Source organism: Eptatretus burgeri, chromosome 4 (genome assembly GCF_056783735.1).
Source record: "Eptatretus burgeri isolate ZD-2024b chromosome 4, Ebu_testis_v1, whole genome shotgun sequence".
In the NCBI taxonomy this organism is placed as follows: Eukaryota; Metazoa; Chordata; class Myxini; order Myxiniformes; family Myxinidae; genus Eptatretus; species Eptatretus burgeri.
In genome coordinates this window covers 53,676,700-53,703,381 of record NC_140964.1, presented here as the reverse complement: position 1 = coordinate 53,703,381, position 26,682 = coordinate 53,676,700, and the positions used below count along the sequence as shown (strand labels likewise).

Here is a 26,682-nt window from a genome sequence, read left to right as displayed (position 1 = left end):
ATATATATATATATATATATATATATATATATATATATATATATGTGTATACATACACACACCCCAAACTGTGATTGCAGATGCTAGATTGTGGCCCAGCAGTTCAACAAGTCGTCCAGTCAAATTAGTATCTTCACCCACCACTAATTGCAAAAGAATCATTTCCACTACAATGCATTTCAGTAAGACCCCCTAATCACCATACTAAAAGTCCTAAAAATCCTAGCATGGGAAAGTAGTGTAATTTGCATAATATGAAAATTAGCTTCCGCCATAAGAGAAAATTCATATTTTTGCTCTAACTTTGCATCTTAGTACCCAATTGAAGCAAATCAAGTGTCCAAACCCATGTTTTCAAGGTCAATGAACATGATGGGCACATTTTCTAATTAATATTTTGAATATAATTTGCAAATTATGCAAATTAGTTTCAGGAATTAAAGAAATTTCAAATTTTCACTCTTATTTTCCATATAAGGAACAAGCATGCAAACCCATATTATGAATATAACTTGCATAAAATATGCATATTAGCTTTTAGCAATTTAACAAAATCAAAAATGTCAGATAACTTTGCATCCATGTGCCTGATACAAACAATAAAGTCATATAAAAGCAAGTATGAAAAATTAACTAAACCAGCAACAAGCAATACCTGAAATACTTAAAGTGGTGACACCCAATGAAGATGATAAGATACATTTAACAAAGGTTTTCACTGCTAATCGGTAACGTGGTTAGTGTTCTTGATGAATTTTCAGATAACATATCAATCAGTATCACTGCTGTCATCTATCTCCACCCAAGATGAATTAGCGCAAGTTACACCTTTACACACCCCACATATCCATGTACAGTCAATGGGAATACGCTTTCAGGTTCATCTGCTGGTGCTACACCCGGTCTTGCAGTTACACCTGACTATGTTGGTCAACTTCTCTGGTGCAGCGGGGAGATGTATCTGTACTGGCAGTATTCGACCATCGGTGATCTTCCATCCCCATTCTTCTGCTTTTAATTGTCCAGCAGTCTCTTTCTAAGTCTGAATCTGAAAATATACTTGCAGACTATGATACTGTGTAGCAGCAGATGTTGGCGGCAATGTCTGAGGCTCCACTAATGTTCTGCTTTTTGTTACCTTCTCACAGAAACGTTTGTACCACAGAACGTCTATACCTTCACCCTTCTTGCCATCATAGATGTAGACTAGGGCTTTCTCTCCTGCATCAATTATATCTTTCTTTGCAGCACCCTCTTTTGTGAACAGGTCAGCAAGTTGCTGGAAATCAACATTGTTCTGGACTTGTTTTAGGGCTACAGGTTTGCCGATACCAAAAACTCTTGATGTTGTGTCGCATCCAAGCAATGCATGCACAAAGAGTAGTCTGGAACAGATTTTCTTTCCCAAGATCTCCTGTGTCTTCTTTATGTTCCATACCTTGTGATTTTTGGTGTTCGCTTTTATTTCAGGTTCCAATAATGGGTCTTTCTTAATTGCATCTCCATGGTAGCACAACAGGATTAGCAGATCTGTGTCATCACCAATAAGAACGGTGTTGACAACCTTCGCTGACTCTACTGCTGTTTTGACAATCAGAATGTCTGCATCTCCTTTGGCATGAATCATTGTCCAGCCCACCTTCTCAAGGAAAGAACTTAGCATATTAAGAAACCTTTGTTGCCCAGAAACTCATTTTTCTTCAGCTTCAGCGAAGTCTCTCCTGTAAATATAACATTTGGTCCCTTGGAGCTGCCTGTGCGTCTGCAGTGTGTAGCATCTTTGATGGCGGGCCCATCTTCATAACCATCGAAAACAATGGTTGCCTTTCCATACCGCTTTTTCACATATGTGACATACATATGACATGCTCTCAAAGGTTTGACCTCTTGACCACGGTAGACGTTGCAAGAGTGCACCACCATCAAGCACATAATGTAGATCATCACTGGTGGGATCTGTCTGATCCAGTTTCACCATCTCCCAAAGGGCTTCACCTAGTGCCGCTTTGTTTGGCTCTCTAGGAAGCCCAACATTGTCAAATAATGCTGTGGGATGAAACAGTCTCGTACTTAAACAAAGCTGCTGGATCTTCCTGCTCTTCATGGGTGGCGATAACACTCAGTCGCTGGAAAAGCAATTGTGGATCCACCTGAACTGGTTCTCCACCGATGACAACAGTTGTCTTGGATCCGAGTGTGACTGCTTGATTTTTCCTTTTGAAAGAGTAATCATTCACATTGTTCCCAACCATTGACTCTTGTATAGTCTGGCCGACAGATCTTGCCTGGTTGACATTCACTTTGTCATGTGCAGCAACACCACTCACAATGTTATGCAGGGGTGGCTCACTACCGAATGGATCCCATTCGTTGAAGGCTTCAATTAATTTGTAGGTGTCTGCTGTGTCCCGTTGTTGTCTGAACTTGGATGTGTCTTTGTGCTCCTCACTGGTGTTGTAGTTTACACCAGTGAGCTCTTGCATAGCAAAATTGACCTGGGCACAAGATGGCATCCCCAATATCCAGGTCAGCCACTGGACCTCTGTCATACCTCTGCCTCTCGTCAACCCACCACTTGTTTTGACACTTCTCATTAGCACTTGCTCAATTACGAGATCAGTAGATAGGCCTGCCCAGAATCGATCGCTTCTCCTAACAACGTGAAAACCATTCATGAAGCTTGTGTATATATTAGGATGAGTCTTGTCAAGTTGGCACATCTTTTGCAGATACAGGTATGCTGATTTGGCCTACAGATTGTGCCATGCTGCTGCAAAAAAAGCTAACATATCCTGTACTGTCGCAAGATGCAACATCCAATTCCCTGTGCTTTCAGCTTTTATGAATTTCATTAGGATGGCAACCATGTCCAAGTATTGCAACCAAAGTTGGGCAGTCTTTAGGTCACTCATTGAGCTCCGTTCTCCTTTCAATTTATTAGCAACTCTTGAAAGAACCTCTGAAGAGGAAATGCCAACAGCGATACCCAGATCCATCATTAGGTGATCAAAAATCTTGCTGGCTTCAAGCAAGTCTTGCTCTTGGTTCTTGTCTGGAATAACTTCATCCTCAACTTCCACTTCCATCTCTCCTGATAGGCCTATTGTATGCCAGTCATCAGAGGTACTTTCTGTGTCTCGTTCCGGTTGGTCAGGTTGATGTGTGGGTATGGGCAGATTATATGCATTGGCTACTAGTATTGTATTGAGGGCTGCATCAACCAAGAGATGCCCTCACACTACTCTGGAGATTGCTTTTCCACTTAGCATGTGCTTTCCAGTGTTTCCGGCATATACAAATTCAAGGACTTCTTGTAGACCACTTCCTGCCAGAAGGTAACCAATAGAGCCCAGAAAACTAATTTCCTTGTGTAAACCTCCAAGTCTCAAGACAATAGATTTCAGGTAACTGTCAGTTGGCTCTGATTCTATAATCATTAAGGCTTTGCACCAAAGTGGCTGGTCAAATGTAATCACTGGGGTGACATTGTAGGCATTGGCTTGTTCACACGCATAAGTAAGTGTGGAAAAGATACAAGACATGTCAGTTGAGTCCATATCTATCATGGGTAGGAACTGCACAGATAACTTGCCAGGATAGTCACCCTGATGAACAGCCTGCATCATACCTGACCATGCTGGCATCTTAAGATGAAGGACAAATGCCACTTCCCACAGAAGATTGATGTGATACGTTGGATCGTGCAATTCCATTGCCTGCAGTTCTTTTTATGTCAATGGATTACGTCCTGTGTGCTGAGATTTGAAAGTTTTGATGTTGATCCTTCCCACTTTTATGATGTCATCCGTTGTCACTGATACTCTCGGTACAGGTTTACTAAGCAGCTTTCCTGGTGTGAAAGTGGAAATAATCCCCATTCCATGGAATGTTCCAAAGCCATCAAGAGTTCTTATATTGTGATGGACATTGTCACCAACATGCTGAATGTACTCTCCAGATCCAGGCTCAGCCAACTCTGCCCCTTGTGTAACAGCGGCACTTTTCTCGAACTTCCTCACTTCAGAATAGGAACAACTGAAGCCGTGTTTAAGAAGAGTTTCTATGATGAACCGTGATGAAAACTGATGATGCATTTCAGTTGCTAGTCCAAATTGCAATGGGGCTAGAATGACTCTTGACCTTGTTGCTTGCATTATAGCTTGTCCAACTGATGCTACCTTCAGATTAGTTTTTTTTTCCAACGAACAAACCTTTACTTGCAACAACATCAGTAGTGACTGGAATGAACTGCACAGCTGCTTCTGTTGATGACATCTGTTCTCTGGTTGGATATACATCATTAGACGAGTCAACTGCCTTTATGTCACTCTTGATAAGCTTGGCAACTGTGTTTATCATTCGTATTTTCTCAATATTGGGGTCCTCTTTCTTCTATTCCTTGTAAAAGTCATGGAGAATATTTGTGCTGTTCGTCTAAAAGTTACAACATTTGGCTTCCCATTCAGCTCGGTTATTACGATATTGTCACCAAAATGTTCCAGGAGTTTACTCTTCATATGTGTAAAGCCATAAGCTGCAAGCTGCAACCTCTGAACCCAAAAGACCTGTCTCCATTTTCTCAATAAAGTCTGTTATTGTAATCTATTCATCATCATTTTCCTCCAGGTACTTTGCAACCAACAGGAATGCTTCATGTCTTTCTGCTTCTTTGGGTCTGCCAAGCCTTTGTTTCTTTGCAACACTACCTAGTCCAGAGGAATGTTGCTGTGGAACCTGCTTCCCAGTCCTGAGGTTGACATTACAGCTTTGATGATAAACTGCATCGGCTGCGATTATGTCATGAGCATATGCAATTCTGCCTGAAACTAACGTAGACCATTCATCTTTGCTTTGTGCACATGAATGCAAGACAATATTTTGGAATGCTGTGGTTCTTACAGGATAGACATCCATGCCATCACGCTTTTTACCCCTCAGCCTGAATTGGCTAAGGGGTATTGTCGTCATAGGCATTCTCCGGGCGTCTGTCAACTTCTTGTCAGGTCAGGTTCGATCTGTGACCTGCTACAGGTACCATGTAAACCTGTACTAACCTGTTCCATGGTCGGGTTGGCGGCGACTAAACCGTCTCCCCCACCAGGTTTTCTGGTGAGGAGGGTGTTTGGATATGGACACCCAGCAGGATTAAAAACAAAACCTGTCAAAGGGCGGAGGAGCTCCTTGTGAGCCAACGGCCATCCATATCTAGTGCCCAACTGTGTCTGCGGACGTCCTCCTGCAGTTGGGTTACTTCTTATTAGGAGGTTGGTGGCAGGATTTGCACTCCAGCCACCGTAAAACGCTTCATTCCGCAAAACGCAAAAACGCTAAAAAATCTGAAAACCCACTCCGTGGGAGTACCTCCTGTGCAGCTTCCCTTCGCAGGGCAGCTCACCGGATGATGGGATTGGGGCAAAGCCTTCGGGACCCCCAATCTTTGATAGGAGGGAAACCACGGGGTAACATCCCTGGGTCAGATTGCGGGAGAGTGTGTCGGAGTGGTGCTGAGGTGTCGTCCACCAGACGGCGGTCTCCTTGGGTTAACCTGAGGCGGTCCCTTCGGGTGGGTGCCTGGAATGTCCTATCCCTAAGAGAGGATGATCACCTGTCTCTGTTATCATCTGAGCTCAAGCGTTTGGACATCGGGATTGCAGCTCTCTCTGAGGTTCGGAGACCGGATTGCGGCGAGATAATGGTGGGTGGTTACACCTACTATTGGTCTGGTCGCTCTGATGGTTACCATACCCAAGGAGTTGCTGTAGCTGTGTCCAATAAGCTGACCCCAATGATAATTGAGGTAACACCGGTCAACGAGCGTATTATGAGATTAAGGATTCGTCACTCCTTAGGTGTCATTTCCCTGGTCTCTATTTATGCTCCGACTGAGGCGAGTGATCTTACCGTGAAGGATGCATTCTACGCCACACTCGAGTCTGTGGTTGATCAGTGCCCCAGACGAGATACACTTCTAGTCTTGGGGGATTTCAATGCATCGACTGGAACTGATAGGGATGGTTATGAGGTGTGTGTTGGTCCCCATGGGTCAGGAACTATGAACCAGAATAGCACTAAGTTCCTTGACTTTGCAAGAAGTCATGGACTTAGGGTGGCTGGTTCATGGTTTCAGCGCCCGCAAGCTCATCGCTGGACTTGGTATTCCAACGCTGGCGGTGTGGCAAAGGAGATTGACCATGTCCTCATTGACAGTCGTTGGAGGATGATCCAGAACTGCAGGGTCTACCGGAGTGCTCAGTTCCTCAATACTGACCACAGGCTTGTTGTAGCAACTCTAAAGCTGCACCTTAAATCCTGGAGAATGGTACCATCCCAGCCTAGGCTGGATGTTGCCAAGCTCAGGGATGAGAGAGTAGCTGAGGAGTTTGCGAACAGGCTGAGTGGACACTTGGGGGGTCTGGGTGCTTTGGGGGTTCCTGAAGAGTTGTGGAGCACCTTCAAGACCACCGTCCTTGATGTTGCCGGTGGATGCCTTGGAGCTCACCGCAGGGCAAAGAAGAATTTTGTCTCTCAAGGGACACTGGATACCATTGACCAGAGTCGCAGGGCCAGGCTGAATGGCAGAGCTGAGCTGTTCAGGGAGCTGAGGCGTAAAACTGTACGTGCACTGAGGGTGGACAAGGAGGCCTATGTGCGAGGAATCTGTGAGGGGTAGAGCATCACCTGTGGACAGGTGATTCTCGTCCCGCTTACAGGGGAATTCGCGCATTACGTTCATCCAAGCCCATCCCTCGGAGCACTGCAGTTCGAGCAGAGAGTGGTAGGCTCTTGACAGAGGAGTCTGAAGTGAAGGCCCGCTGGGCCGGTTACTTTGAGCGGTTGTACCAGGCTGATCCCCCAACTGTCGAGTTGGACGTCAAGGGTGTTACAATCCCTGTTGCTGACCCTCGAATCAACTGTGGTCCACCATCGCTTGTGGAAACACGGGCTGCGGTGAACCAGTTGAAACGGGGCAAAGCTCCAGGGATCTGTGGCATCCATGCTGAACTTCTCAAGGCTGGTGGAAATGCTGCACTCGCGTCGTTGCATGCAGTTTTGTGCTCTGCCTGGAACACAGGCATCATCCCAACTGACTGGAAGAGGGGCCTTGTTGTCCCTCTCTGGAAAGGGAAGGGTGATCGCCAAGACTGCAACAACTACCGAGGGGTGACGCTGCTCTCAGTGCCGGGCAAGGTCTTTGCTCGGATAATTCTTGATAGGGTTCGCCACCATCTGCTTGAGCACCAGCGTCCAGAGCAGTCAGGCTTTACACCAAAGAGGTCAACGATTGACCGTATCCTTGCTCTTCGTGTCCTCACTGAACGCAGACGAGAGTTTCGGCAGGGGCTGCTTGCAGCCTATGTTGATCTCTGTAAAGCGTTCGATTCAGTGAATCGGGATGTCCTCTGGAGGATTCTTGGTCTTCGTGGGGTGCCACCGAAACTGATCGATCTGATGTCTGAACTCTACTCTGGTACTGAGAGTGCTGTGAAGTGTGGTGGTACCGCCTCTGACTTATTTCCAGTTGTTACTGGAGTTCGTCAGGGATGTGTACTGGCCTCCACACTTTTCAGCACTTGTATGGACTGGATTTTTGGGAGGATGTCGGAGAGATCAAGTTGCGGTGCATCGTTTGGCAATGTCAAGATCTCGGACCTTGATTTTGCAGATGATGCAGTCATCTTTGCGGAGACTTTAGACATCCTCTTGGGGGCCCTCGAGGTGCTGAATGAGGAGTCGGAGCCGTTGGGATTACGGATTTCTTGGGTCAAAACAAAGATCCAGGCTTTCGGTGACATCTTGGATGCTGCTGTCCTGTCTGTGTCTGTTTGTGGTGAGGATGTTGAGGTCGTGGATAGATTCACTTACCTTGGCAGTGATATTCATGTCTCCGCAGGTTGTGAGCCGGAGGTCAATAGACGTCTGGGTCAGACCTGGGGAGTCATGGATTCACTGGATCATGGGGTGTGGCGCTGCCGGTACCTGTGCGGGAGGACGAAAGTCCGAGTCTTCAGGTCCTTGGTACTTCCAGTCTTGCTCTATGGGTGCGAGACTTGGACTTTGACCAAGGATCTGAGACGGAGACTTAATTCCTTTGGTACCAGGTCTCTTCGGAGAATCCTTGGCTATCGCTGGTCGGATTTTGTGTCCAACGAGCGGTTGCTGAGAGAGACTCGGATGAGATTTGTTACCTGCATAGTCCGTGAGCGTCAGCTGCGGCTGTATGGACATGTGGCTCGTTTTCCTGACGCTGATCCTGCTCACCAGATTCTCTCAGCGAGGGAGTCTCATGAGTGGAGGAGGCCAGTGGGCCGACCACGTGCCTCATGGTTGCAGCAGGTTGACCATCATCTCAAGGAGATGGGGATGGGCCTGGCATCTGCCTGGGGGATGGCCAGACGGAGGCCCCTGGAGTACCGGCGGAAAGTGGACGCAGCGACGCGCTGTTCTGGCACATGCTCCCATACCTGACCTGACCTGACCTGTCAACTTTTGGTTTCGTCAATTTCGAGAAGAACACCTCGTCCGACTAAATCCATTTTTGCAGGGTATGTTGGGGTTGCTTAGGGGAAGGTTTCTTTCGAAAATTGGCGCGCTGCGTTTTTTTAATGTGGCCTCCATGGTAGCCATCTTGAAATTGGTTTCCGTCGATTTCGAGGAGAATGCCTTGTCCGATCAAATCCATTTTTACAGTGTGTGTTGGGGCTGGGTAGAGGAAGGTTCCTTTCGATAATCGGTGCGATGCGATATCCAATATGGCGGCTAGGGCAGCCATCTTGAATTTGGTTTCCGGACAATAACTTGAGAACGGCTTGACAGATTGATATTATTTTCATGGGGGTGGTTAGAGGAAGGTTCCTTTCGATATACAGCACAATCCGATATCCAATATGGCGGCTAGGGCAGCCATCTTTAATTTGGTTTCCGGACAATAACTTGAGAATGACTTGACTTATTGATTTCATTTTTGTGTGATATAATGGGGGTGTTTAGAGGAAGGTTTGAGAACGGCTTGACTTATTGGTTTCATTTTTGTGTGATATAATGGGGGTGTTTAGAGGAAGGTTCCTTTCGATATTCAGCACAATCCGATATCCAATATGGCGGCTGTAGCAGCCATCTTGAATTTGGTTTCCGGACAATAACTTGAGAACGGCTTCACACATTGATTTTATTGTGGCGAGGTATAATGGGGTTGAGTAGAGGAATTTTCCAAAATGGGCTTGCTGCGATTTTCACTGTGGCCACCATGGCAGCCATCTTGAAGTTGGTTTCTGTCAATTTTGAGGAGAACACCGTGTCCAATTAAATCCATTTTTGCTGGGTGTGTTGAGGTTGAGTAGAGGAAGGTTCCTTTCGAAAATGGACATGCTGCGATTTTCAATATGGCCACCATCTTGAAATTGGTTTGCGTCAAGGGGCTGAGGGGTTACGCCCATTTTGCGGTGCTATTTTTCTCATTGTAAGTAGCTGGTTCACCGCAAAACCATCAGTGCTTGTCCAAACTCAACGTTGGTGTTTCTGAATGAAGGATACACGGTGAGGGCTGATCTTGTTCAGTTACTTTTTCCTGTGCCTTTGTAATCATCTGCGGATGAGTGAAAACCCGTCGGCATTCTGTGTGTACTCGCTGACCTTTATGAGTTCTTATACTATCTCTTTGCTGCTCACTGGCCCTGTTGATACTCTCGCTCCCCTTTTCTCGTAGGATTGCAGTATCCTGACCATCTTCTAAACTCCTCTTGCAGAAAACACACTCAGCCATAGCTATCTGTGATTCATGAAATAACAGAGCAGAAACAATAAAAGTTAGGGTTAGGGTTATGGCTCAATTGGATACAGTACTAAGATGTAAAGTTACAGTGAAAATATGAATTTTCTCTTATAACAAGCTAATTTGTACAATATGCAAATTATATTCAAAAATATTAATTTGCAAATGTGCCTATCATGTTCACTGACATTCAAAACATGGGTTTGGACACTTGATTTGCTTCAATTGGGTACTTAGATGCAAAGTTATAGTGAAAATATGAATTTTCTCTTATGGCGGAAGCTAATTTGCATATTATGCAAATTAGACCACTTTCCCATGCTCGGATTTTTTAGGACTTTTAGTATGGTGATTAGGGGGTCTTACTGAAATGCACTGCAGTGGAAGCAATTATTTTGCAATTAGTGGTGGGTTACCCCCTCAAATTTTCCATTGACTGGACTAAACTGCCATCTGTGTTCCACCCCAACAATCACAACCATCATTATTTTGGTGGTCCAGAGGTCTATGAAGATGATTAATTATGTGTTCTCCGACCTGGATGAGTGCCCTGACAACACAATCATGACTGCCAAAAGGGCCTATTGCAGTGCTTAGATGGCAAGATAAAATGCTGCCTGGTGTCTTCACCAATCACGGTTAAGGTGGATCGTTAACCAGTATAAATCCATAAGGCTTCAAAGGCACGAAGTAGATGGAACAGTGATGTGTTGCACTGACGAGCCCCAGAAAGAGCAAAATTAGTCGGTAGCTTCGCTTTTCATTTGCTTGTTGACAGCATTTGATCTTTGCATTGCAAGAGGGCCTCCAAGAGACAGAATGGGCCTGGGGCAAGACTAAATGTAGGGGCCTCTTCAACGGGCCCCCTTAATTTTTTTTTTCACCAACCTACATGGAGGTTTCCATATTTCATTGTCATAAGCACATTTAATGGAAATCGGGGTGTTATTCACTTATTCCTAGATGTGGATTTGTTTCACCCATTTTATCCAGATGGGGTGTGGCCAACACTTGTGTTCATTTACATCATTACCGTGTTTGTCATGATGTAAATTGTTCCCCCAGTAGTTTATTTTATGAGAGAGGGTGGCACTGCCCATGCCAGGGAATCACCCTGAGTGGCTTGGAGGGAGATGCAAAATAAATCTGCCCCAGTGTTTCATCGTCACAAACCATCATTATATGACACACAAAATTGAAAAAATAATTACAGGCCCTTCGGTCTGGGCCGCAGGGTAGTTGCCCCGCTTGCCCCCCTTCCCCTTCTTGGTGCCCCTGACTCCAAGAGACCCTTCTGTGGCTGCAGTCATGACGTCATTGTGACATTATTTTCATGGCGTGAATCAAGGTCAGATAACATATATATATATATATATATATATATATATATATATATATATATATATATATATATATATATATATATATGTCAATGTTTTTTGTTCTTTAGCTTTATGTTAATGTTTGCTTTAAAAAGAAATAACCAAAATGTGATTTTCAATAGATAAGCACACATCCAAGACTATTTTTTATAATGCTGTCTTTAACATTACTCCCTTGGAATTGTTATTTTTACCTCTGCTACCGAAGGTGGATGGAGGTTGTGTGTTCGCCCCTGTTTGGTTTTCTCTCTCTGAGTAGGATGTCTTTAAGTTTTGGATGGAACTTGGGGGACAGTTTGGGTGTGTGATAAGGACAAATTGATTCGACTGGCAGGAGTACCGTTCTCGGCCCACCTTTGCTGGGCATTGTGCTGTGGCATAATCTTGGAAATGCTGTTTATAATTTTTGCCATTTTTGAAGGAAATTTTATTGATCACAACATATCATGATAAAGAAGATGACTATTAATACCGGCTATCACCAAAAGGGGTGCTATTTCCACCATATGTCAATTTTTGAGTTTTGGTCATCTCCACATTTGTTCAATTCTAATTTGATTTTGATGAAGATCTGGACCCGTATACTATATATTTTTTTAATTACTTCTGCCACCAAAGGTAGATGGAGATTATGTTCTCACCCCTGTTTGTTTGACTGTCTGTTAGCAGGATATCTCAAAATGTTGTCTACAGATTGACAAAACCTGGTTGATAGATAACGTGTGTGTGACAAGGACAAATTGATTAGATTTTGGTGAAGATCTGGATCTGGATACGAGAATTTTCTCAGTGATTCTTCACCATTGAGAGATGGGTCCAAAAACCATATATGGTACGTATGATACAGCATTTCAAAATGTTGTGGACGGATTATGACAAAATTTGATGGATGACAAAATTTGGTAGTTGACAAGCTGATTAGATTTTGGTTTAAGATCCGGATTCAGATCCGGCCTATCAGTGGGACACAAAATGTAACCTGTTCAACCTGGCGGAGATATGCACTCCACCGAGTGTGGTTATAGTTATTTCTGTGGGTTTCTTTATTTTTCTCTGTATCTCTCTCCCTGTCTTGTATGAGCAATACATCTATATTACTGAAGTCAATGATCATTTATCTAACTGTACTGTGACACTCGCACCTATTTATAAATCTCCATGCACAATTACAATCATCCAGACCAGTGTTTCTCAACCTTTTTTGTCCGACGTCCCACTTTGATTTTCAAAAAAATCGTACGCCCCACCATGATTGGAGACACTACAGTATGTACTACATATGTATTCAAAAGGCTTTATTTATACTTTATTGCAAATTTTATTCAATTTCTACTCACTTCAATGGGAGCCCTGCCCTCAACAGCGTTGAATTGATCAAGGGCACGCCTTACGGGTTTGTCGGAATCTCATATCACATGACACGATCAATCTTGTTTGCATAACTTCAGTCGCAGAGGTGTTGAAATGAATCCTGCAAACAGTTCTCAGCGAATTGATTAAGTTTAGCCAACTTTTGGTGACTCGTAAATTCAGCTGACTCATGGAACACACCCCACTAATCCTTTTTGTTTAAATTGTATATCCACATTAACACAATGCTTAAGGATTTTAATGGCTTTTGAAAAACTAAAACGACTTTAAAGTCTCCACATAAAACTGCAAACAACAATCCATGTAGGTGATCAACAAAAGCTAACCTTAAAGAGCAAAACCCCCTTACATTTACCAACCTTCAAAGGAAATCATTGCAATAAGCTATTCCAAGCTGACAAGACCTATTTTCGCCATCATGCAGATCAAAGAAGGAAAAGTCGGTCTTGAGTAACTTCCATCGACCGCCTGGTCATCGAATGTTCGAGCTCTTGTTCTCTTTTGCCTCGTTCTCTGTTACGTGGCGCAGATGGCAACTGTTAGCACGCACGTTGCAACCCCACGAGCTGGAAGCAGATGTTGAGACAGAGCTTCACAAAGCGTGAGGAATAATGTAATCTATAATGGCGAGTTGCTGAAAACTCAATTCCGGGTCATATAATCCGAAACGCAGGGATTCGAGTCAAACTCGGTGAGTGTCAATCTCGGCCAATATACCTACGTTCTATAAATGTTTTTCATCCAGAAAGTGGTCAGGTTAGGATTGTGGTGGTTTTATTTGGAATAGTTTCCAAAAACAACATGAGCATTAAACGGTGTAAGACTAAGTTCTTGCTATATTAATGTTGTATTTGGTATCACAATACTCAAAGCAGTGTTAAAACGGCAGAGCATTTATTCAATGCCCATCTTTTGTTACTAGAATAAGAATGTTGTCTGATATCCAGGGTGGTATATCTTAGTCGCTTATATCGACTTTCTCACCATCTCACTCACAGGTGCCGCAAACCTTTGGCTGCCTCAGCAAACAGTTCACAGATGATGGCACGTGCTGCCAGGAATGTCCTCCAGGTTATGGCGTGGTGGAGCTTTGCAATCATGCCAACAACACCGTATGTGCCCCGTGTCCTGACAGTAAGTCCCGGGTACGCTGATACCTGTGCGTTATAGTTTACAAATATTGGTGAAATTGATGTTGAGGTCTTTTAAGTCTGTAATATTTCGCTGCTGACCTTTTATCACCGATCAGAAAATTGAAACATGCAGGGTGCTCAGAGACTTGCTGAAGGATATTTAATTTTTTTTGTGATCTTTGACCTTTTTTCAATGGAATTTTCATTTAAATTTACATTTTTCCTTGGTTTATCCGTTCTTGTTCGTTATTGATGTCTCCTTTCATTCTCATTCCTTTTTCCTGTTTGCGTTGAAATGAGTGTTAATATTGTACTTGTGCATGAAATGTTTGTGAATGAAAGTGTTATTTATTGTAGCATTAAATGATTCTAAATATTGTTTACACTAATACAGTTTTTGTGATTTGACATGTGATTATTTTCTTTTCATTCCTTTGCTCTATATCTTCTTCCTCCTTTTGTCATTGTTCCCAACGATGAAATGTGTTTTTGATAAGGAGCTGTACAGCTGATTTAGCAAAATTTCAACGGACACAGCTGATCTCACAATTGTTTCAATAAATCACGGCAATGGAATTATTCTAAAAATATTTTCTCTTTTCTTTTCTGTGTGATAATTGTTTTCTTGGGTTTTTTTTTTCATGAATTTCTCGTACAGCAAACCTACTTGTGCTGCCATTATTTTTTGTGCAGTTTGTTGTTTGTGAGTGGAATAAGTGTTTCTTGTCCCTCTACAGAAATAAGCAATAGTGATTATTTGATGCATTCACATCTGTGAAATCCCACTAAATGGCCAAGTTACCTGTAAAGGATTCCAGTATTTCTTCCCATCGTGTGCCTTGTTGCTGGCTTCCTTGAGTGCTTGTTCATTGGTAGCTATGCCTGCTATTAAAAGGTGAACCATTTTGTAGAAATATCCATAAGATGTTAAGAATTTTTTTTTGAGTCAGGGTGTACCAGAGAAGCTAAACTTCAGCTATGAGGCCAACCATTAACCTCAAATAATGTGTTCAACACACAAGAGTAAATAGTTTTGCTGAGAGTTATTAATGGTATGATATATAAAGAGCAAAAAGGCATGGTGGGAGTGTGCCTGAAACTGTCTGCCCACCCATTAGGCCGGTCAGGCTGACCTCAGTTCCCGGGGTTACAAAATTCCTGAGTGGAATTGGAGCTTCCAGGCAATGAAAAAAATTAACGGATTTTACACAATGATTCTGCTGTCATCACTAACCAACCTGGCTGTGGTGATTTCAATGGGACCCTGAAAATGATTATTTTAAATCTCATCCATGAGAATGCAGAAATCATGCTTTTAAGAAATATTTTTGCCAAAGCAATTTTCTCCAAGATATTTACCCATGGCTCTGAAGTGTCCGAATGTTTGTTGAATAGAGGACACGTTGAAGAGTGGAAAGATGTAGTTTGTTTTGGAAAAAGCTCCTTTTACTGAGAGTGTTTTATATGAACAATTCTTTGTTTGGTTTTTTTTTGAATGCTCTTGATAAATGGTTGTAATACTTTATAAAGATTCAAACTAGTAGTAACCAACACTGTTGCCATTTCTGATGAAGCAATGTGTTGGTGAGAAACTTTTGCTTTTAGGCATACATCGATTTAAAAAAAAAATCCATTACGAGCACCACGTATAGAATTCTTTTTTTTTCCGCACAATAATTCCAAATACATTTATTTTTCTTCAAATTAGAGTATTGACATTTTTATCCTGAAATTGAACTTGTAATCATTATCATCTTTTTCTATTTCTACATCACATACACAAAGTTTTGTACTGTCCTTGTAGCCTTTTAGAGTTACAATATCTTTGTTGAACAGCAATGTCAAACCTCCCTCACTTTGTCCTGAGTTAATTTTTCAAACAAAATAAGAAAAAGAGCAATCAGAGATTGCAGACCCTCACCAGGACTTTTGTGTGGTGTCTGTGTAATTTTGTGTACTGGTGTGTTATGTAATTAATAAGAGACATAATTAGAACTGCCACTTTATAACTGCTGGCAGTGATGGCCGGTTACCAAGACGTCCCACTTTGATGCAACCCCGCTTTGATCAGACACCTGAACCTGACCCATGACGTTTATTGATTACACTGGTCAACAATTTTTTACTTTCTGAATGTTGTCTAGATTTCTACAAGTGAATTAGGGTATTCTGGCACTGCTGAATCAGGAAATGGCATCCGTTTCTCTCCATCAGGTCAGGTTTTTGTGCTAAGTTGATTTGAAAAAATCAGATCTTGTGACAAAATCAATTACATTTTTGTGGCATTATCAGCTGATTTTTGTCAACACATATCATCCTAAACATGTTTTTAAGAAAAAAAAATGTTTTGCCAACAACATTTATTGATTACATGATAGAAACATCGATTACTGTCATCTGAATGGTGGGCATTGATAAAGGTAAGTACAAGTAAATTGCATGTTGCGTCACCACTGTTCAAACTTCAGGGCTTGAACTTCCGTTTCTTCGAACTCCTGGAATGTTCAGTGGCAGGGAGGTCTCTCTTCAGATTCCAACAGTAGTCAGCCATCATGACTGCGTCCCAGCGACCCTGATACCTGGTCTCCATCTCCTTCATGTCCTGATGGAATCTCTCCCCCTGCTCGTCACTCATTGAACCCAGGTTCTCAGGAAACCGGTTCATATGTGAAAATAGGTAGTGCATCTTGATGCTCATGTTGCAGCCCAGGTTTCTGAAAGCAGTCAGCATGTTGTTGACAAGTTCTGCGTAGTTTCTGGCCTTATTGTTGCCAAGAAAGTTCTTCACTACCAAAACAAATGTCTTCCACGCTTCCAGTTCCACTTCGTTCATTGAGGTTTTGAACTCTGGATCTCTGATGAGCTGACGGATCTGAGAACCATCAAAGATGCCAGCTTTCAACTTCTCCATGGTCAATCCTGGAAAAGCCTGGCACAAATAAGTGAAGCAGTCACCATCTTTGTCCAGAGCCTTGGTGAACTGCTTGATTAAGCCGAGCTTGATGTGCAGCGGTGGGAAGAGTATTCTGTCTCTGTCCACCAGAGGGTCGTTGATGACGTTCCTTTCTTTGCATGGCACCAATTCCTCCCGCACAGGCCAGTCCTTCTTCGTGTAATGCTGAGCACGGTCCCTACTATCCCACATGCACAGAAAACATGGGTACTTGGTGAAGCCAGACTGTTGTCCCAACAAAAAGTTCACCATCTTCAGGTCAACACAAATAAACCACTTATGCTGATCATAACCAATTTTCTCCAGCACGTACTTCACCGCTTCATACTTCTCCTTCAGTGTAGTCGAGTGAGCGATGGGTACAGAGGCAAACTGGTTGCCGTTGTGTAGCAGAACACATTTCAGTGATCGCTTGCTGCTGTCAATGAACAGTCTCCAATCTTTGGGTTCGTACTGTGGCACTCCAAGCTTGAGCAGAAGCGCATGTCATAAATTGGCGCATGTAGGTATTGTACATTCTTCAGAGTTCGTTATTTCAAGAAATACAACTTTTTTGTATCACATTATTACAAAATCTGCCCCATTAACTTTAGTTTTGATCCACGAACTTTATGCTTTGCCTCACCATTTTTTGGAAGATTTTGAGGTTTTATGACTTCAAACTGATCCCTTTTCGACATAATCACCCAGAACTATCGTACCTGAATACTTCTTGTCATTAAAATAATTATTTCCAATCAAAACAATTATTTGACATGACATTTTACCCCCACCAACTTCTTCTAAAATGCTCCACACATGCGTACATGTGAACAAAAATGTAAAAAACGACATGTGGCCATATCTCAAAAACTTGACCTGATTGAACAAAACTAATGTGAGTTTTGGATTCAGCGCATCAGATTCGTCATAAATCAGCTTAAAAAATGCAGACAACAAATTTGTTGTTGACCAGTGTTATTATTGAATTGAATTCAGAATGGGATTAAAATAAATTAAATTCCAATCAAATGGAAGACCAAATAGGTACAGTCCGCCATTGGAATAATCAGAAGAAACCCAAACAAGCAAAAAGCAAAGATGAAGTCATCAGGAGGAACCTAAATAGGATTCACATTTCAGCTGCTGCTCCTCTACCCTCAAACCCATCCAGACACAGCCAAGTGAGACTTATTTAAAAAAAATAAAAATTCAATAATCCTGACCACCAGACCATTTGTCCAATCAAGTTGAAATTTAGAACATGTATTCCCCATCACTACTAGATCATAAATGTGAAGTTTCACGTTGATAGATTAAGCGGTTCCAGAGAAAACATTATTTAATCTTTCTTTAATCAAATATGGCTGCCAAACCATGTGACCTATCAATTATTCCTAAAACTTGTGCACCCATGGCTTGGGGAACATTTGTGTGAAGTTTCACCTCAATCTCTCCAGCCATTCTGAAGAAGATGATGTTTATAGGTTTAAAGGTAAATCCAACATGGCTGCCAAACCATGTGACCTATGACATCATGTGTGAACCTTTTGTTCCTCATGCATAGGCGGTCATATGTGCAAAGTTACGCCTCAATCTGTTCAGCTATTTCAGTGATTTTCAAGGTTAAATTTTTTTATTATTTAAATAATATGGCTTCTGAATCATGTGACTGATGACGTCATCAAGAAACATTTTGTGAACCATTTTATCCCAAGATGACCCTCAAAATTTTTCATACTGATTGGATGTAGCATTCTACATATCGTTACCCTCATAACAAAAGTGCCGAAGCTTCATCAACAAATAAAATGACAGGCACTTTTGTGATGAGGGTGACGATATGCAATTATGATATAACGAAGGCACCTATGACATCATTACATAATAAATAAATCACACACATGAGGAGTACTTGCTATGTGCCAAGTTTCATTTTTTTTTTCCTTCATATGGTGTCAGAGATAGAGAGGTCCAAGGTTTTTCCATTTTTTCAACATAGCTGCCACACCACGTGACCTATGACATCATAATTATAATTAAAACGTTCTACATGAGTAGTCACACCAATGGTGAAAATTGTCTCAATCCACCAAGCTGTTGCAGAGAAAAACATGAAAATTCTTTGTGGACAGACAGACAGACAGACCCAAATGTAATACCCTCTCCTTCGGCGACGGTAACAAGTGTCAAGCAACGTGATCTCACATGCAAATCGAGTATTGTAGCTAGTGCAAGCAATAAATAAGACAGATCACATTTTGAATGTGATTTGGCCTTCAGGTGAGTTGCACGGTGAACCTGGAATCGATAAATCTCTGATCGAGCTATCGAACAGCTGCATGGCAAATCCGGAGTGGAGAAGTCATCACTGAAGTGCCGAGTGATTGTGTGATGAGAGCAATGGGAGAAATACTAATACTGTAGTTGTACAAAGACAAATCTTGTGTTGAGAAAATCAAGAAGGTTAATCGTTGCTGCAAAGCGAGGTGGACAAATATTGAGTGCTTGTATTCCAATGCGTCAGGTGTTCATTTTTTTTAAATTATTATTAAGGAGTCAGTCGTGAACTGTGACAAAATGTAATGTGCTGTGAGCCAGTGCTGATATTGATTCTGTAGCTTGTTTTATATACTGTTCTTCTACATGGTAACAAACTTGTGGAAAACTATTTACATTCCTAATTTATCCGAAAGGTCGTCCCACAAAGTAATTCAAATAAAATGCACAAAAAATTGTCTGTCTGTAAATTGCCTGCAGACCCACAATTCCAAACCGATCTTCATGAAACTTCACCAAGTTGTAGAGGTAGTCTCAACTGAGAAGCCTATTGATTTTGACGTCAAAGGTCATCTTGAGGTCATATTTCTAAAATCGTCATTTTTCATCCAATTGACTTGAAATTTGAACAGGATTTGCATAGTCCATCACTGAATTGGGAAGCAATTATTTTTGAGGTCAAAAGTTCAAAGGTCAACTCAAGGTCAAACTTCTAAAATCATAAAGTTTCATCTGAAAAAAAATCATCAATTTTCATCCGATTAACCTGGAAGTTGAGCAGCAATTGCATATTGCATCACTGAATTTGGAAACTAACTATTATTAGGTCAACACTAGGTCAAACTACTAAAATCATAAAATTTCATCTGAAAAATCATCAACTTTCATCCGGTTAACCTGGAAGTTAATCAGCAATTGCATATTGCATCACTGAATATGGAAACCAACTATTTTTTTTAGGTCAACACAAGGTCAAACTTCTAAAATCATCAATTTCAATCTGAAAAGTAATCAATTTTTATCCAATTGACCTGAGCTTTGATTAAAATTGTCAATTTTAACCTTGGTGAAATGAACAATTTGATGTATCCATGGCAACCTTTGGAGAGGGGGTGGATTTTCCAAGTATCGTGCTCGACATGACGTCTTTTTCTGGTTGTTCGTCTGTCTGTTTGTCCACACAGATGGTTAATGTTTTTCTCCATAAGCGCTTGTCAGATTGAGATGAAATTTTCACCATAGATGCGACTACTCATGTGGAATATTTTAATGATAATTATGACGTCATAGGTCACGTGGTATGGCAGCAATGTTGGAAAAACGGAATTTTTTTTGCACCTCTGTCTTTGAAATGGCATCAAGGAAAAAAATTGAAACTTGGCACACGGTAAGTACTCATCATAGGGAATAAGTTTGACTTTTTATGATGTCATATGTGCCTTCGTTATGACGTCATAATTGCATATGTAGAACGCCACATCTGATCAGTATGAAAATGTTTGAGGGTCATCTCGGGACAAAATTGTCCGTAGAAAAAAAAATTCATTATTTCATCGGTCACGTGATTCGGCAGCCATAATGTTTAAAAGCAAAAAAATACCTGCAAAAATCTTCTTCTCTGAAGTGGCTGAACAGATCGAGGCGAAACTTTACACATGTGACTGCCTATGCATGAGGAACAAAAGGTTCACACATATGACATCATAGGTCACATGGCTTGGCAGCCACATTGGATTTACCGTAAAACAGATAAAAAAATATTCTCCAGAACGGCTGGATAGAGAGGGTAAACTTCACAAAAATGTTCCCCAAGCCATGGGTGTACAAGTTTATTAAGGAGTAATTGATAGGTCACATGGTTTAGCAGCCATATTGGCTTGAAGAAAAATATTAAATAATGTTTTCTCTGGAACTGCTTAATCAAGCGATATGAAAGTTCACAATTATGATCTTGTAGTGATGGGAAATCCATGTTTTAATTTTAAACTTGAATGGACACATGGTCTGGCAGTCAGAATTATTATTATTATTATTATTATTATTATTATTTTTTTGATCTGGGTTCTTGTGTGTGTGTATATATATATATATATATATATATATATATATATATATATATATATATATATATATATATATATATATATATATATATATATATTTTAATAAGGGTCACCTGTGCCTGAATGGGTTTGAGGGTAGAGTAGCAGCTGAAATGTGAATCCCATCCAGGTTGCTCCTGATGGCTTCATCTTTGCTTTTTGCTTGTTTGGGTTCCTTCTGATGACGCCAATGCAGGACTGTACCTATTTGGTCTTCCATTTGATTTGAATTGAATTAATTTAATCCCATTCTAAATTAAATTGAATAATAATGAAAAATGTCATCGGTCAGGGTCAAGTGTCCAATCAAAGTGGGGTTGCATCAAAGTGGGACGTCTAGTTTGATAATCACTGCCAGCAGTTAGAAAGTGGCAGTTCTAAATACGTAACACACCTGTACACAAACGCCACACAAAATGCACCACACAAAACAAGTCCTGGTGAGGGTCTGCAATCTCTGATTGCTCTTTCTAGTTTGTTTTTTGAGATATTAACTTCTCCTCTTATGAGTTGATGTACATGCAGGGCAAGGATGCACTCTTTCATGCATATCTGCAAATAAAACTGAGTTTAACGCTTCAGATTTGAAGAATCAGCTTCGTTTGTTCTCATCTCATAATCTTATCATAATCAGAATCTTTCTCGTAATTACACAAGCATAAGCTAGGCCCGGTTTCCCACGGCATTCCCAGTCTGTAAATAATGCATGGCCTTATTGATGCAGCTGATGAAAATGATTTTCACTGCAGTCGGAATGCTTTAAGGCTCTTGTAGTGACATTGCGGACATGAGCTGCACTGAAATTGTAGACTTAAAAAAACGACTACATCTGCTCTCTCTGGCTGCATACCTACGGGTTCAAATGCGCAGTCATCTCTCATACTTGATTGGGATCATAGAACATCATTTGTTCATTCTTGAGGTGGACTTGGAGTGTCTCAACCTCGAGAAAAAAAAAATTTCAAACAGTCAAGGAATATGGTTATGCATTGAATAAAGGTCACAATTGGGCTGTAATCATGTTGGGGGGGGGGCAATATCACACATCACACTTGATAAAGTCCTTTATGAGCTGAAGATCATTGCGGCCGACCTAGAGGCCGAGCAAGTAAATTTGGCTTTGCCCGTTAGTCTGTGGAGGGTATGATAAGCATATAATGCCGCAAGAACATCGGGTTTCCTCCCTTTCAGTTAATGTTAAACAACAGTAGTGACTTTCAAAAATGTAATCATACTATGTTTGTGGTTTATAATATACATGTATATATAATTTCCAGTAGGAGTGCCCACAAAATTCCACAATAAGCTATTTATACACATTAACACGGCGTTTGCCCAAGGAGGAAAAACCTCTTGGGGAGGGGAGATATTATTAGAATTAATGTGGTTTTATAATAACATTAATTATCATTATTGTTAGCCCATTCCACATGCAGTGGAAGGTGTGTGTGTGTGTGTGTGTGTGTGTGTGTGTGTGTATTTTTATATATATATATATATATATATATATATATATATATATATATATATATATATATATATATATATATATATATATATATATATATATATATATATATATATACGCCACACAAAATTGAAACATGCAGGGTGCTCAGAGACTTGCTGAAGGATATTTAATTTTTTTTGTGATCTTTGACCTTTTTTCAATGGAATTTTCATTTAAATTTACATTTTTCCTTGGTTTATCCTTTCTTGTTCGTTATTGATGTCTCCTTTCATTCTCTTTCCTTTTTCCTGCTTGCGTTGAAATGAGTGTTAATATTGTACTTGTGCATGAAATGTTTGTGAATGAAAGTGTTATTTAAAATAAAAATAAAATAAAAAGTGTAAAAGTGTAAAAGTTAAAAATAAAATTGTACATTATAAACTTTGTTGAAAATTTGTTTAAGATATTTTGTTGTTCTGTTTCTGTTCTGTTTATTTTTTCTGTTTATTTTCTGTTCTGTTTATTTTTATTATTAGTTATTCTTTGTCCCATTTTGGACTTTTTTTTTTGCTCGATTATTTGTTCAACATTTGTTTTTTTCTGAGCAACCGCTTGTCCGATTGACACAAAATTTTGAGGGTAGGAGTGACCCCCCATGCAGAATATTTTAATGATAATTATGACGCCATAGGTCACGTGGTATGTCAAAAATCTTGGATCAATCGAAAAAATCAAATAATTATATCTCTTAAACCGCTGATCGGAAAAATTTGAAACTTTGCACATCTCATTTTAATTCCAATGTGGAATAAAGAATTGTGAGAATAATGTCATCAGTGAAGTGGTAGACCAGCCATAAATGTTTTAGTCAAAATCTTTGTTTACCATTGAGATTCAGTTTGTATGTCTGGGCCATAACATTTTTACCAATTGAGCTTTCGTCGTCAAATCTTCAACCACCCTTTATTGTGGAGAACACAAATGAATAAAATGTACAATTTTTTTTTAACTGTCGCTTTTGTCAAGTTTAGTTTGAGTACGGACACAGATGGGCTTGGCATTTTGAGGTGCCTTCTAATTACTTTTGTTATTAGAAGCTGCCTTGGAAAATGCCATAATATGCTATCTATATACATTAATAAGGCAATCATCTAAGGAAGAGAACCCCCTTGGGGAAAGGAACAAATGAAATCACTACTACCACTGTTGTGTGACCCTTAGTCCCTCTGGCAAGTTTCTTTGAGATTGGATAAGTAACAACCGAATGTATCACGGTCAGACTGACAAACAGAAATCAAATTGTGTATTTTGGTATGATAGAAAGGCTGAAATAGAAGACTGCATTTGAATGCTGAAAAGAATGAGATGTTTTTGTGGATCCATCGATGGATCATTCACAATGTTGCCTCTATCCTACAGCATGGACCTTGTTTTGTGGAAATAGACATTATGACAGTGTTGATTCCGTAAACAATCATGCTGGGACGTTGATAACATTTGCCATGTATTGTGCAGGATGTTGATTGCACAATGCTTGTGAAATAATCCAATTTCATTTCTACAAAAATACGTTTGCCCAGTATTTGTCAAACACCAGAAATGGTGGCATTGTGGTTTTAGAGTGTCTGCTCTGCCGCTGTTCGATTTCTGACAATGGCACACTTCTTTTTATTTTTTCATTTTTCCAAAAAAAAAGAATCTAAATTCCGTTTTATGTTATCGATTGCAAAATAAGCACTTGCATTGGGAAAAGTGCAATTTTCCTGAAGTCTTCGCAGCTAAAATTCTCCTTGGTGCCCCGGGTAGTGTATTTCGCCGGATAAATACAGGGGAGAATAAAATTATAAATGGAAGGTGGAAAAAAAAAATGTGGAAACTGGATCCATAGGATGTGGCACTATAAAATAAATTAATCTTAGTTACAATGTCCATGTATGATCACCTACGAAGGAAGTGTGCAGACATGGCAGTCTGTACATTGACATAAACGCACCACGGTTTTTTTGTTGTTGTTGTTGTTTATTATTATTTTTATCAATCTCATCTGTATTTTGACGATTTTTCACCGTAAAAAAAAATAAACAAAAATTTTCTCCAAAGTGGCACATGTGCATGTGATGACCGAAATTTAGTTTTTGCTGGTCATCGTAATTTCAGGGAATATTTTTAACAAAGTGGGGTGATTTTTTTTAAATCAAATTTTACTTTTCCTGGATTTTCCAGAGATTTGTTCGATGGAATTTTTTTCAGTATTTAGCTCCACCAATCAAGATTGAGATTCACAGTGACACTCATCCAAAACACCTGTGATTGACATGAGAAGAGCATTGGCAATGCTTGCATTCCAGTTGTAGATGGTATTCCTTGTGCAATGAAATTCTGTATTTATTTTTTTAAATACTTTTTGGAATTTATTTTTAAAATGTGGGAATTAGGTCAGTGGAGAATGCACACAAAAGAGGACAATATGGTGAATATTTTGTCATCTATATATTACTATAACTCTCATCGTGTGTGTGTGTGTGTGTGTGTGTGTGTGTGTGTGTGTGTGTGTGTGTGTGTGTGTGTGTGTGTATATATATATATATATATATATATATATATATATATATATATATATATATATATATATATATATGTTCCTGAAATACAGCCAAAACGGTACATGTTAGCACAAAAATTTTAGGGCCACTTTACTCGCTATTCTCCTGCGGTGTGCAGTATCGCATTTCGTTCAAATCGGGCAACGAAAAAAATTATTAAAAAATCAATTCCCGATTCAGTCAAGTACTCTTCGGGAGAATTTGATCAATGCAAACAACCTCAGCGGTATAGTCCGCTGGAGCTATCTTTTATTTTCTCGAAATGATTTTTTTCATCAATCGCCGTCACAACGAGAACCCAACGGGTTCGTGGGTCATCTAGTTCTTATATAAAGGCCTGAAACCCAGACTGAATTTAAACATATTTTTACTTTTACTGAGAATGGACTGCTGTGCTGAGCTTTCTTCTTGTCAGATCCCATTTTAAGTCAACATTTATGTAAATTCCGTATATTTTTTGCAATCACGGAAAATCGCTTTCTCTGACAGTCACACACACCAAAGACTTACGAAATGGTACTTGCTGCTCAACATTTAAGGAATAGAGCACAGTCAAACACAGTTTCACATCCCATTGGGGTTGATGGGGGTGGGGGCTTCTCCTCATGCAATCCCCAGAACCTAGAGTACACCGGGAAGTTAGGTCACTTCCCCCAAGATTGCCAGCTGTGTTTATCTGACGTCAATTCCAGTGTTGTTCAATGTCCTCCTGCATGTTCCTCCATGAGCCTTAGACCCTAAAGCAAAAAGAAAGAAAAAGAAATGGGTATTTCAAACGTGGCTGGGACAGCGAGAAGGAGTGCTAATACAGGGTATGTTATGGATAATCCTGCTACAATTCAAGAAGTGTCTTGTTTGTTTGTCATGTGTGTTTGTTTTTGTCTATCTCCCAGTATTACAAGTCATCTTGTCTGTAATTGTGGGCAATTCACCCATCCATGTGGACGGGTTCTTCGCTAATACATTTACGGTAATATGTGAGATAGTTTACTTTGGAATTTCTTCAATTTAATGTTTTTACTGTATTTTTGATTATGAATACAGTACTCTCCTTTTCCGCCCTATCCTTCTTCCCTTCCAAACCAAGGCATTTCATTTTCCTCCGAGTACAGCCACACGGCACCATGCGTGTCATGCAGACAATGCCCTCTGGACATGCGTGTACGAGGGCCATGCACCCACAGAGAGGACACAGAGTGCGAGTGCAGCATGAATCTTTTCTTGTCAACTGATGGTACCTGCCAGCTGTGCAAGGACTGCAAGCCAGGTTATGGTGCTCGTTTCCGTTGCTCTTCATTTTCAGATGTGGAGTGCTACCCTTGCCCACCTGATTTCTACTCTGAGCACAGCAATAACCAATATCCCTGCATGCCCTGCTCTTCGTGTTCAAATGACCAAAAGCTCGTCCATGAGTGCAAGCCTCATTTGGATACAGTGTGTGCCGGTTAGTTCCTGCTTTTTCAATTTTCCCATACATTTTGGTCATAGTTCTCCATAAACTACAAATGGCAAAGTGTATAAAGTGTGAAGCTTCAATAGAAGGTGTGTAAACCTCTGTAAATTTATAAGTTGTAACTGCTGCTGAACTTCAAAACATTAGGAAGAGAAAAAATAATTCCCAATATTAGGAACACGAAGCATCTTGACACAATCTATGCAC

General features: G+C 40.6%; 1 protein-coding gene and 1 pseudogene across 1 annotated transcript in view; one reads left to right on the top strand and one right to left on the bottom strand.

Annotated features, from left to right (window-relative positions):
* LOC147028074 (tumor necrosis factor receptor superfamily member 16-like) overlaps positions 1-26,682 on the top strand; it is a 98,155-nt gene that overhangs the window by 7,764 nt on the left and 63,709 nt on the right. The window contains exons 2-3 of the mRNA XM_085878102.1: positions 13,521-13,656; positions 26,110-26,466. Of these exons, the coding sequence (XP_085734228.1) occupies positions 13,521-13,656; positions 26,110-26,466 (493 nt within the window). The remainder of the gene's footprint in view (positions 1-13,520; positions 13,657-26,109; positions 26,467-26,682) is intronic.
* LOC147028075 (uncharacterized) lies at positions 2,091-3,225 on the bottom strand (annotated as a pseudogene).